Raw genomic sequence first — 14,162 nt, forward strand, 5'->3', positions numbered from 1 at the left:
GGTTAATTTACAGGCAGCTTTTTCACTAATAACGTTCTTGGAGTGATACTTGACAAATGGAAATACATACAGGATATTTCTGTCTCAGTGGAGAATGCCTCATCTAATGTTTTGCCTTTCATTTTGTTTCTTTCTCCTCTCTTTCTTCTATTTTCATCTTTGACTCGTGCGTTTTTCTTCATATTTATCTCCCCTGCAATTGTATAGAAGTCACAACCTTCAATAAAACAAAGTTCCTGGCCAGTACTTTATTTCTAGCATATTAGCAGCACATAAACTGATTTGTTTAAAGATTTGTGGCTTTGGAAACACCAATTTGACTTAAAATTTTATTATGTGGCCACAGAGTGTTGGCCAGACAGAACTCAAGGCGACAATCACATGTGGTTTGAGGCAAAATTTGAAAAAATAGAGCGAAAATGAGCCTGGTTTCTCAGGCAAAGAAACCCTTGCATAATGAAACCACCTCACATTTGCATTACTCAAGCTTCCCAATGCCATGATGACAGTCATATACATCACTGAATGTTATGGGAAAGAGGATTATTTTAGCTTTTTAACAACGGTATAAAAGCAGCAGAAGTCAGAGACATGTTTTTTATCATTTGACACTAATTTTGTTTATTCCTCGTGCAATGGACAGGATACAAAAGGCTCGTTTGTGGAAAAAGGTATCTTTTGTACCAAGATAATTAGTGTTTGCATCTTGTGGAAATTAAGGTGTACCTAATTTCACAGCACAACTATTGTGTCACAGTGCAGTTTGGTAAAGCAGAGGGTTCACGTGAATGTGAAAAAGATTTTATTTGTGCAGAAATGTGGGGCTGTGGCATATTTGGTTATAAGGCTTGCGCATATTTACAAAATCTGCATATAGCGACTTTAAATGGTGTTGTTGCTGTCAGGCCTTAGACATCTAAATATTGGTTCAAATGTGAAATATATTGCGTTTCCTGTCTGGTGTCACGCACACAGTGAAGTCAGCAATAGCAAACACTCTGGGGCTGCACTAAGTCCTTGTGAAAGTTTGAGTAAAAGAAGAAAAACACAACTCCTTCAAAATAAAACTTAAACTGAGTCAAACTAGTACGGCTCTGGTTTCAGACTGTGTGTGGTTGTTGTGGCTGACAGGCCGGGAAGTCTATCAACTCTCGTCTTTAAAGTGGAGGCTGGGATGCGTGCTGATATACATAAAAGCCGGAAAGAGTGTTTTAAAATCCTCTCCAGTATGCAGGAGGAGGAAAAGTTGAAATGTCCAACTACACTGACACTGGCGCGCTGATGTGCTCGTTAAGAATCAGGAGAGAGCATCAGCGGAGCAGGTCACCCTGTTTCTCACATCACAGCCCCATCAGAAATTCTTTCAAGTGTCCTTCTGCGTCGCCAAAGATGACAACGGCGAATCGATAAGCGCTTGAAATGAAAAGAAGCCGTCGGTTTGCCCCCGAGGCGAAAGATTTCATACCCGCCAGCCTTCTCTGAACTTCAGGCATTCCTCTGCACCTTTCTGCGTGAGAAAGAGGAGGCTCTTGACTGATTTTTTTTCTCTTTGTATAAGAAGGTAAGAGGAGAATATAACCGAACCATCATGCCTCTCCAGACGCTACTCACCCTCTTTATCTCTCCGTGCAGGCGGGGCGTGATTTGAAGATGTGCACATGCAGGGCTGATGTTTTCTCTTCTGGCTTCTGGGTCCTTTTACTCACATTTTATGCGATGGTGCATGTGTGTTGGAGTGTTTGTGCATGACTGTCCCATAATACAACAACTAATATTAAAGCACAGAGGTCAAAATTTGAAAGAGCGAGCTGTTTTGGCAAATATGCTTATTTTATTTATTTTTTCCCCATATTGGTTCGCATTTGACCCATTGTGCTCAGTGTGCATGTGTGTTTGGCGAGAGGAAAATTAATAAAATATGGTTTTCTCGGGCCTTTGTGGAAGACTAAGAGGGATTTCTCTTGACTAAAGCCCAGCTTAATTTGATGTCTTTACTCTTACATAAGAAGACCAAATAAGCTATAAAAAATTACATTATGGTGGCTCTTATTATTTTTCCATTACATCTATCTATATAAGGTATTTATCAGAAATGTGCTTGGATCCCAGAAATCAAGCCATCCTTTACTCAACAAATTTTGATCGAGGATGGCGTGTAGATGATGCGCACTTGCTTCAGTGTCCCCATTTGCCTAGAAATTCCCATGTGGATGGGTGCATTAATTACTTGTTTAATGGGAGTATGACTAAAAATGTAAAACAAGGATTAGGCGCGGGGAATGCAGGCCTACGTCCGGTCGGCTTGCCTCACTTAAGATGCGAATGGAAAATCAGCCTGTATCTAACGAAACGGATCTATAAAGAACATTTGCATCCGAGCCAGCTGTTCACTTCATCTGCACATAAATCCGCAACACGATAGCGCTATCTGGCCCCGAAGGAGCCTAATGCATCAATTTAAATACTTTGCAGTTCCAAATATTCAAAATATTGCGTTGTGTAAATTAGTTAAATTATAAATCCACAATGACACAACAACCAGCTTGTGTAAAATGGACTCATTTTGCTGATTGGATTATAAAAAGAAATTTTAAAAAATCACTAAATGCCTTAAAAAGCATTTTATTTAAAATAAAGGCCAGTGAGCTGGTTAAATAAGGAATCTGCAGCCATGCTCGCTGTTTATTTTTGCACGGGCAGAGTTTATATAATAAGCGGTTAAGTGGCTGGTTGTAAATAGGTTGGGTTTAAGCAAATTGAACTGCTCTGTGTTTTGCATGCCTGTCGGGATGGCCTATCAGGAATCTCCGTGTTTTATTTTTTTAACACGCTCTTTTTAAAGATGACACTGAATTTTTGTGTGTGTGTTTGATTATTGTTGAAAGCTGAGACGCTCCGAGTTGCCCTCTGCTAGACTACACAGGCACATGAGCGTACACAAACACACCCCTTTAAAAGCGCGCGCGTAAACACACACACGCATACGCACACGGGGTCCCTCTCTAAGCTCAAAAGCAGGAAAAATTGCGCCACTCTTGGAGCGTCTTTCAAGGGGGAAAAAGTTGAGGAAGACAGAAGAGGACGAACCAAGAGGAGACTCGAATGAAAGCGCCTCCTTCGCAGTTTCTCCTCACTGTAAATAGATGGTTATTTATGCGCATAAATGAAACAATCCTAAAGGTAGTGGTGCGTCTCTTTTTGGATACATAGTGGGAGAGCACATGCTACGCTCTGGTTTTCCCCGGACAGAAACGTAAACTTCAGTGCTACTGGATCTTGAAGTTGCTCGGTTTGTCGCTGTAGACAGAACTACTGGTGTCTCAGTGCGTTTGGACGGTGGAATTTATCTCATCTCTGTAGAATAAAACGCCGACGGCCGGGAAAAGCAACCTCCCCACCGGTGTCTACAACTGGTAAGTACAGTAGAAGAGTGGAGGCGCTTAAAAAAGTGAGATGTGAGTTAATGCGAGTGAAGGAATTTGTTCCACCTCGCGCTTTGTGCGCTCTGTGCCTTTCCGATGTAAATTTAAAAGCCATGGTTGCAATATAAAGGAGCATGAAGTGATGTGAGGGCAGAGTTTGCCTTACAGGTCAGTGGATGATAATGATGTATCGTTAGAAGTGATGGAGTGTGGGGAAATAAAAAAAAGGAGAAGAGCGAGATAAATCAATGTTCAGCCGGCGAGGGTTGTAATAAAATATATCACATAAGCCATTAAAGCTGATTTCAGAATTATACGTTTTATTTTGATTTTTAGCTTCAGACCAGAGCTGAAAATGCATTTTCAAAGATAATGAATAAACTGTGAGTAAAAAAGCTGACAAACAGTGTGGAAACTAAGAAATAATCAAGCTGCAAATAACAATTTTAACAGAAAGTGTCCAAAAAGAGTTTAGATGTCATTCACCCTCCTCCGAGTCTGTTTTCGAAACTGAGAGAAAGAAGTAACGGGGGTAAAAGAGGCGACGTTCACGGTCTCACGCCTTTAATTAATACAGGACCATATGGTGGAGGTTAGTCGATTCATCTCCCGGTAAAGGCTGCAGTCTCATGCTCTAGCCTACTGTGTTAATTTCAGAAGTAAAGCCAGTGAGAGGCAATGCCAGTTTGCTGTCTGCACTGGGCCTGATGCCATGTGAGTCACTGATTCATATCAACTGTTGATGATGAAAGAAGAGAGAGTCCATGAAGTGAGAATGAATGGATGAACGAGATTAATATAAGTTATCATAATACTCATACTATTTTAAAACCGCTCCTATGGGGTAACTGCTGCAAAATCTAAATAAATACGTGTTGTCAGGTTCAATTGCCGTTAGAAATATTTTGCATTATTATTATTATTATTATTATTATTATTATTATTATTATTATTATTATTATTACAGTTGCCCACATATGTCTTTTCAAATTTGACTTAATGAATGAGGCAGTTTAAAGATCATACTAAGGTGATGTTCGTCTTAAATGAGCAACTTCCGATTTAAAACAAAAATGCTTTTCCTCTCTAACTTTAAAGGAAAAGGCACTCTTCGAAATCTGAAGCGTCCTGAACAAAATACAGACAACAAAAGAAAAAAAAATGCTCAAGTCGTTAATTCAAAGCTGAAATTGCAGTTAAATTTTCACACAATAAAACAAAATTAATAACAATAAATTTAAAAAAAAAATGTGTGTAACTTCAGAGACTGTGGAGCAGCACGACAGACTGAAATATTGGACGAACCTCTCATTAAATTTCACTGATTAGGTAACACCGAGCCGCATGCAATAACCTTACACCTTACAGCGTGACCCCCACTATTTCATTTTGCAGCGGGGATATAGAGGAGGGATGCGAAGAACGGTTGTGCAGGTACACAGCATGTAAAACTTAACCTCCAATATCTGCATCTTTTGAATTAAAGGGTGAAAAAAAGAGAAAGAAAAAAACTCGCAGATGATGTAGAGCAGGTGAAGAGAAGAACTGAGGAAAATGGTTAACAGCATGACTGGATGCAAATTTCCCCCGACTTGAATTATCATAAGCAAACATTGTGAGCCTGGACTAATAAAATCCCATCTGTGTAACTTCATATCGAGGTAGTATGAGGGCTGCGATAATGAATTTTGTAATATCCCACCGACAGACATCTCAATCAGACTCTAATCCCATGATTTTACTACGGAATCACTCCACTCCCAACTGCACCAGGCAGCACCAAAACACAGAATCCGGCTCGAGCAAAACACATGAAGGGTTTTCCACACCGTGCAAAAATAAGAAAAAAACACATAACGTAAAATCACGATGAGTTTTGAACTGTAATTTATCAGAATTAAGTAAAAAAATACCTTCAAAACTAAGAGATTATTCACTTGATTATTGCGATATATTCCTTGTTTCGTGCACACCGGAAGTTAAACTCAAAATTCTTTCAAAAATGGCACATTCAAACTAAAAAAAAAAATTAAAAAAGTAAAAATTAAAAAATCTCATCAAGATCCACATTTTGCAATAGTGTCATCATCATGCACCGCCGCTGAAATCCCACCATGCTCTTATATATTTTTGCTTTTATGTTTGTCCCATTATCATCATTTGCCATTCACTCAAAAATAAGAGTTTTCAAAAGGAATTCTTTTTCTTTTTCTTTCTTGTTACAATCAAAGGATTGCCCCTTGACCACATCAAAGTCCTCACGTAGGCTCCCGAATTATTGACTGCACAGTTAGAGTTTGATGATAATAAACGACTCAGAGGACTTTTTCGCAGTCTCAAATTGTGGCCAATTGTGGCTTTTTTGTTTCTTTTTACAGAAGCTGTTTCTTTGAATTATCAGAATGGACTCCCATTGCCGTAAACTGGTCACCACCTGCGCACAAATAGGTGAGTAACAATTTCAAATGTTCTCATTCTAATAGAAATAAAAAGCTTTTGCAAAAATGTGTATTAGTTTACACAGGTTGATACAATTTTTCACTTCACCTAAATTAAAAGAAAATCATTTAGTGACATAACGAAAAAGAGTGTGTTACTTTCCAAATCTTAAGAAAATGCTTTACAAACCTAGTAACAATATGAAAAAGGTGAATATTTTTTATATTTGTCAACGTTTAGATATCTTAAATGTCCCCAAAATCTTAAAACGTAAAACACAATAATATACAATTATTAATGCACTTTTTTGGAAGTACCACAGATTATATTGATACTTACATGTCAATATTAACAAACAGATATTTACATGTTAGGCAACAGGTTTACCAGCGAGCCCAACTTCTTCGTTTGTGCCGTTTCTGATCAGAAGACCAGATTAATTTTTCAGAGAAATATCATTGATTTCCTACATTTTATCTTCACGGCTTCGCCCATATCTGTTTATTCGTGTTTTAAAAGTTGCTTTGTGCGCATATGTGGTATTTTGATGTTTTCTTTTATTTCATTATATTGGTGTAGCCTTTTTTATATGCCTGTATTTCGGCCCTTTTACTCCTCAATATGGAGAAGTTGTGAGACAGCCGAGTTGGTTCGCTATGTTAGAGGGACACCTGGTGGTCGAATGCGGATCAGCACGGCACCAGAGCAGAAAAAGGAGAGCACAGACAACTCTGATCATCCGGGATTTGAAAAGGATGGCCGCTTCGCATAGCAAAGTTAATTAGTTAATTTAAAAATATGCTAATGTATGACAAATTACACCGTGTTGTTAATTTTACTTTTAATGACATTTAACACAGGAAGGCAGTTTTCACAGATTTTTTTAATCGTCAGTTCTCCTGTAATATGCTGAGAGCCTTTCATATAAATGGTAGTCTCCAAAATCCCTTAAAACCGATATCAGACTAATTTAAAGCTGCAATCCTGAACGACAAAAGGATGGGATTATTAATTATTCTCTCATGTGACACGGAAATTACATCAGGTCTTGTTAGTGTCTTTGACGAATAACCAATAAGTCGTATTGTGTTTCATTTAGTCGACATTGCTGGGTATGTGTGACGGTCGCGTATTGTAGCTTCTTAGCTGCTCGCCGTGAACCACCACTGATTAAGAGTAATAAGATAAGTAAAATCAAAATGGGTGATCGAGAGAGATGCCGGCAAATATAGACACACCAGCGTCAACTGTTTTGCTATAATATATGCAGTGCTTGTTGGATTGACTCCGGGGAAAACTACATGTATAATGAAAGCCAATTCGTGAGGAGGAATATCCTAATGGAGGAATCTGATGTCTGCTTAATCCTATGTAAAAAGCCTTGTCGTCTCCCCTTATATTGACTGAATTGCTAATTAATGGCCCTCTATGGTGGAGGCCTATTGCACGCAGTAATCCGCAGAAGAGAGATAAAGCATTCAGAAGGTAGAAATGAAGAGGAAACCGATAATCCACTTCAAGTTTAGTATTACAATGCGCCTGGAAGAAAAAAGGAGCAACAGACCGTCCGTTATTTAACGGAAAATAAGGCACTAAATAATATTTTATTTGCTATTTTTTAACAATATAAAGGTAATACATATTATTATAAATATTAATATTATTATTGTTGTTGTTGTTGTTGTTGTTGATCTACATGAAATTTGGCTTACTGGTTTTTACCCTTTATAAAGTTTTGTTATTGCAATGATAAATAAAACCATCATTACAGTTTAATGTTAATGGATTGTAATTGAATTATGATCAAGGTTTTATTGCTCTACATTAGAGGCTGTTCGTGTGAGTGTGTGTCTGAGTGTATGCGAGTGTGTGTTGCATGCAGTCTACGGTCTGCTGGTATTTATATATGAGGGGCTTTCACGGGATTAGCCCAATAACTTCTTAACAGCGCCAAGTCCCAAATGTGCTGGCTGAATGGGCTTTAGTCTGGCCACGTGGAGGGTGGAAGTGTGATTTTGATGATGATGATCTTGATGATGATTATGATGAAATGTGACTAGAGTGTCTCTATATTTAGATGTATGTTTTCACTTGCACTCCTGATCGCACTAACTGGCGCGGATGTTGCCTATCTCTTTATGGTCGCTCCATCACTTCAGCCACCTGTTTGTTACCCAGCTGACGTTTCTTCACCCGCCTATGAAAATCAAAGTCGCATTTGTTTGATTAGACATGTTTGCTTTGCCTTAATGCGGCACAATCTTTTAGGAATTAGATCTTAAAAAAATGTCTCGCATATCAGCTCAAACTCTTTAAAAGTGCTCCATTAGAAATAATTAGTCAAATTAAGAGTCTTATTAGGTTTTCTGCCAAAAAGAACACTTGGGGGGGGGGGGGGGTTCGCTGACAACGGCTATGGACTCCAAACACAAAGTGAGGAGAGATCCAGTTAAGCACCCAGATAAAGTAATCTGTCATCAACAAACTGAGACTGCGTGGTACAAAGCTCCAGTCAGTTGATTTAATGAATATGTGAACCTCAAGTCTGGGAAGGTCAAGAGAGTCGCCTCATTTGAAAACTAGTATGACTGAAAATGCTTTTCCAGGATGGATGTGGGATGGATACGGGATTCAGGGAATAGCAAACCAGTTAAAGTCAGCTTGGTCACGTTTTTGGACCGTGATGTAAATGCACAATAAAACTGAAGGCGCAAAATGCATACATTCAGTGTGTTGCCGGTTACCTTTATGTAATTTGAGCACTAGCACTGAGTTAAAACATGCTACTTAAAATTAAGCATTTTCGTGTCCATATGAAAGCACAATGTGCACATGTGCTCTTTTTTAAGGTAATGCGCGCGCCTGGCAATTAGCATCAGTTGACAAGTGCTCACAGACAATTTGGGGTCAAGTTGGCACAGTCCTTAGTTACATTTGTTGTTTGTTCTTTCACGGGTTCTTTGTGGTCCAGGAGGTGCTTGTGTTTGATATTCACTGCGCTTTTTTTTTCTTTTTCTTTTTTTTTTTTTTTGTGGTTTCAAAACAATCCGCGCAGTGGCTGGCTTTATTCACACGGAGTCCCAGAGTAAACTGCACTGACAGAGCCTACCAGCCTGAAGCTCAACTTGGTTATCAATAGAACTACATCGTTTTACTGGGCCACTGGACCCATCTCATAAAATGAGACCAAACTGTGTTATTTTCATTTTTATTTGGTCTCGGGCTGCTGCGCAACGGCGTTTTGGAGCGCCGCGGGTACACCGTGCGTCCCATCTCTCTTTACATGCTTTTATTTGGAAGAGAGAAATAAGCGCCAGCGCCGGCATAAACACACTGGCAGACATATCTTGTTTCTGCAAGCTCTGGTTGGTTGGGCACGCCGTCATATTCACATGGATGTGCCTGTCAGAGAAAATATGGGCGGGCGCAACATGGTGACGTGGAGGTCTGGAGAGAGGCGCAGTTGGATAGACAGTGCTCAGGCAACAGCTGAAATGAACAGTGAGTGGTGTAGTGTGTGTATGCCTCTGGATCTAATATCACCTACCTGTCCTTGTCACTCTGATAGTCAGGCGAGGTAGCCGCTGTTTTTCACCGATGCTATGGCAAAACTCAATGGCCTATTTTAAAGCGTTTTCCAATTTAAACACAAAGAAGGCTTTATCTCAACCGCAAGAGGATCCGCGAGGTTGTGCGTTTTTTGGAGAGCTGAGCACATTCCGCAGTCGGACTTTCCGCCTACCCTTCCAGTACTAAAGGTTGTGCGATCTTTTACCGATGAACTCTATGAGGGATCCATTAAACATAGACCATCATCACCTAACAGGGAATAAACTTGCCTCCACACACCACACGGCTCTGGCGATGGCCTCTAGTTTGCAGCCACTGCAGCGGTCTGTGGACTCTAAACACCGGTTAGAAGTGCACACTGTGTCGGACACATCAAGTCCGGAGTCTGTCGGTAAGAACCGCCCGGAGTGCAGATGTTCTCTGCAAGACGCCGCAGATGTCATCTTGATTTCAAACAATAGATGGCTCTCATCAGTCAAAGTAAAGGGAGCTTTACATGCATGCAAATAGGCGATTACAGCTGTCATTTACTAAAATATCATCTGTCTGTGTGCGGCGCTGAGTGAAAAAGTTTCAGTTATGTAAATGAAAACAGCTTGTGTTGCCAATTAAAATTGGCCCGACTTTTTCTGATATTCTCAGTAATTGCGTTAAATAAAAAAGGTTAACTAAAACCCTAGAAGTCAACGGAAATTCAGAACCCAAAACATGAAGTAAACAAAAGATTTATTTTTATAAATCCTTTAAGTGATAGTGTTCCCACGGGAGCCTCGGATCGTTTTTTTTTTCTCCTCGCATTGTTCAGGCCATAATCTGGGTGATGACTTAAGTACTTCATTCCCTCTTCACAGAAAAGGAGAAGATACAAAATAAAAATGAAGACTCTTCAGATGACCCTTCCAAAAAGAAGCGACAGCGGCGGCAGAGGACTCACTTCACCAGCCAGCAGCTGCAGGAGCTGGAGGCCACTTTCCAGCGGAATCGCTATCCGGACATGAGCACAAGGGAGGAGATAGCCGTGTGGACCAACCTTACGGAGGCCCGAGTCAGGGTGAGTATTCCCTTGGGTGTAAACAAAAGCAACTAGTGTGTATAAATTCAAGTAATTTGCGCCAATTTTCCGGTTGTCCCATAAATATCCGATACTTTAACATAATTACGCACGCACTGAAAATTTTACGCACGATTGGAATTTGATTTAAATAATGTACAACATAATTTTAAAATGAAAAACAAATAACCGGAGTCTTGTTTAAATATACTTCTGGTGAAAACTCAATTTAATTAGAGCGTTAGGCTATATGTTTATATTAAGCCAAATGGAATTTGAACCCCTTGTACACAATGAAAAAATAATCAGTTTTAGCACAAGTCACAGTTCTCGGCATATTTTAATCTGGCGCATAATTTTATTTAAAAGAGCCCAAAAATGACTCATCCCCGTTTCCAAATGAAGTGTAATTAAACACTTACAATGTTGTTAGCAGTTGAGGGGCTCGACATTAGTCGGTGACAGATACCAGTCGTGTTCTGCTGTTCGTGTGAAAGAGGTGCAAAGCTTGTATTTTGCGATTGTCGCCCTGTGCTTGTGTGATTAAGGTCAGCGTGTTTATGGAAGCATGCAGAGGAATACACATCCTCTGCGCATTAAGATAATGCAGAGAGACCGCAGTGTGTATTCTGCTCAGATAAACACGGAGTTTTTACAGTTTTAATGAAGTGTTAAAACAGTAGGAGACGGGAGTCATTTTATTTGAACAATTACAAATTAAATTAATTTTATTAACTTGTAAAGCTCACATATTATCACGGAGCCATATACATATATCATACTGATAACGATACTGTTGCCTAACAATATACTATGTCTAAACCTCTGCATTTCATTTGCTCTAGGTGTGGTTCAAGAATCGGCGAGCCAAGTGGAGGAAGAGGGAAAGAAACCAGCAAGCAGAGCTTTGCAAAAACGGCTTCGGGCCGCAGTTCAATGGACTCATGCAGCCCTACGATGACATGTACCCTAGCTACACATACAACAACTGGGCTGCCAAGGGCCTCACATCTGCCTCTTTATCCACAAAAAGCTTCCCCTTCTTCAACTCCATGAATGTCAACCCCTTATCCTCGCAAACCATGTTCTCACCGCCCAACTCCATATCCTCTATGACTTCCAGCATGGTGCCATCGGCGGTCACCGGCGTACCGGGCTCCAGTCTCAACAGCCTCAATAACTTGAATAACCTCAGTAACCCGTCTCTCAACTCGGGGGTGCCCACGCCGGCGTGTCCCTACGCCCCTCCGACCCCTCCTTATGTGTACAGGGACACTTGTAACTCCAGCCTGGCCAGCCTGAGACTGAAAGCCAAGCAGCACTCGAGTTTTGGATACGCCAGTGTGCAGAATCCGGCCACTAATCTGAGTGCTTGCCAATATGCCGTGGACAGGCCAGTCTAATACCTACCTGCACTGCAAAAAATAATCATCTTAGCAAGATATAAGAGGCTAGTAGGGACGCTTACAGTTACATTTTTCTCTAAAGACAGTGGGCATCTCTGGTGGTGCGATTGTTATAGACTTTTTTGCGTGTATCAAGATTTTGTTTTTTAATTTTTTGGCGACCTTTGCCAGTTGGAATGTTACTTGCAGTATTCCGACCCTTTTCCTTAATACACTGCCACTTGCTCCGGTAAAAATCTAAAATCTTATAGGAAACATGTGGGATTATCCCATCGCATCACATTCATTTTCTTTCTTTTGAAGGGGCAAATGTGATTTGAGGGTGATTACAATCCCAGATAGCTTGCTATGGTGGTCATTTTTTGCAGTGTGAGGGTAATCACAAACAGCCGGCCACAGGAACAAGAGACTACTACAAGTACTTTTTCATTTTTCAAAAAGGGCACTAGAAGACTGAACCACTGAAACAAGCTCAACTACAGGTCGGAGTCAAACTGAAATGGGACTTCTTAGGTTTGTTCCCCTTTTGATGAGTTCAGGCCTGCTTCACACTGCGCCTCAGCGGAAAAGAAAAAAAGAAATAAACGGAGAAAAAAAAGAAAAGAAAAAAAGGCCTGTTTTATTTTTCACAACTCCTCATAAGGGTTTTCTGGTGGATTTTTGGACGGTACCTATTGACTGAAAAGGTTGTATATATATTTGAATTATCATCTCCTGTTTGTCGAGGCGAATGCGCTATAACCCCACGTCCTCTCCAGGTTCAATTTATCAACGCATGTGGAAAAAAATCTCTAAAAAGGAATCATGTTTTGCTTGCAAACAAAAGGGAATGTACATACTAAAACGCACCAGTTGTGTGTTTCTAACATATTATAAATTTATTATTAATGTCTGTGTGAATATCGATTTAGAATAGCAATTCTGGATTAAAAAAAAAAAGTTCAAATCAAAATGTTCCTGCGACAAATTATTTGGTTTTTTGCTCTGTGTATACTATTTGGTACGGAACTATGTTTTTTTTCCAGCATTCAAAAACTATTGTGTTTTATTTAATGGAAGTAAATATATTGTTCAAAAACATCATGCTGGGGGACTTTTATTGAATCTTTGTGCTAGTTGTCTGATAGTGGAGTGTAAAGCAATGACAGTCTGTCTATAGCCTTTCGATTATGTGAGGTACTTGTGCGGCTAATCTATAGAGGAAAACAATGGGCCGCTCCAATACACATAACTCCGAGATGCTCCGTCAGATTAACTGCTGAATACATGTCTGCCTGCCCAGCCAAGAGCTTCGGCTGGTCACTGGTGCTTGAAATAACACGGGAATCCACAAAAAGGCATTGGACCACACAACAATGATAACAGTCCATTAGAGGTTGTTTTTTGCTCCCCGTCTTTGATCTCAGAAGAGACGGTAGTTTTCTGAAGTGGCTTATTAGAAAACTTGAAGTACAGCCCGCGATCTGATTCACATCATTCTTTAATATGGATTTTACTATATGTTTGAATTTATCACCTAGTAACTTATCAATCAGCAATGTTTAACAAAATCATGTTTAGAGTTACATATTCTAAATCCAGCCTCACATCTTTTTTTCTGCCCCCATAACTAATCCTTTCTAATTGTGCATCCCACCTGATTTATACGTGTATATATTTGCCTTTCTAGTATTTGCTTTTGTAACATTGCGCTTTTTTGAGGTATGCTTTCCGTTGTGCAAACGCGACGAAGCAAAACAAACCGTGATTCGCAAGCTTAAGCAAACAAGAGCACACAGAGATACAGAGGTATGTGGGCCGGTGCTGCCTGGAGGAGGCGGGGGATGTGTGCAACTTCATGGCTGCAACCAGAGCGGAGACACCGGGGAGGAAACACCGCGACACTTCCACACACAACAAGCCAAATAAATTATCCGAGTCCGGGCAGCCTGTATTTATTCCTAGTGTCGCCCATAAAAATTGATAGCAGTATTTAAAAAATCATTATATAAATGGGCCGATATGACACTGTTTCACAATAAAAATTAAACAGTGTGTTAAAAGAACAAAAGAAATGTAGGTTGAAAAAGCGTAATGTCAAGTTGGATGATGACTCAAGTCATCTTTTATGAGAGGGTGTTAACTATTATGAGGAAAAATCAATCACGGTCCAAATTTGGGGTGTTTTTGCAAAAGCGCCAAATAACAAACACGAGATAAGTGTTCTTCTATTTTTACATTTTGAGTTGAAGTGGCCGTCCAGCGGCTTGAACTCCACACCCTCCGCAATTAAAT

The 14,162-nt window shown here is 40.0% G+C and overlaps 1 protein-coding gene across 2 annotated transcripts; it reads left to right on the top strand.

Annotated features, from left to right (window-relative positions):
- The first annotated feature begins 2,858 nt into the window (after positions 1–2,858).
- pitx2 (paired-like homeodomain 2) lies at positions 2,859–13,872 on the top strand. 2 transcript variants are annotated; one of them, XM_026182462.1, is made up of 4 exons: positions 2,859–3,413; positions 5,801–5,870; positions 10,283–10,482; positions 11,328–13,872. In XM_026182462.1, exons 2-4 carry the CDS (start codon positions 5,825–5,827, stop codon positions 11,883–11,885), a joined length of 804 nt encoding a protein of 267 aa, XP_026038247.1. In that variant the 5' UTR covers positions 2,859–3,413; positions 5,801–5,824; the 3' UTR covers positions 11,886–13,872. The 2 variants fall into 2 exon arrangements, with proteins under 2 accessions (XP_026038247.1, XP_026038238.1); XM_026182453.1 differs by lacking the exons at positions 2,859–3,413; positions 5,801–5,870 and adding an exon at positions 9,280–9,822.
- Positions 13,873–14,162: the final 290 nt, after the last annotated feature.

The sequence above is a fragment of the Astatotilapia calliptera genome, chromosome 2, assembly GCF_900246225.1.
Source record: "Astatotilapia calliptera chromosome 2, fAstCal1.2, whole genome shotgun sequence".
In the NCBI taxonomy this organism is placed as follows: Eukaryota; Metazoa; Chordata; class Actinopteri; order Cichliformes; family Cichlidae; genus Astatotilapia; species Astatotilapia calliptera.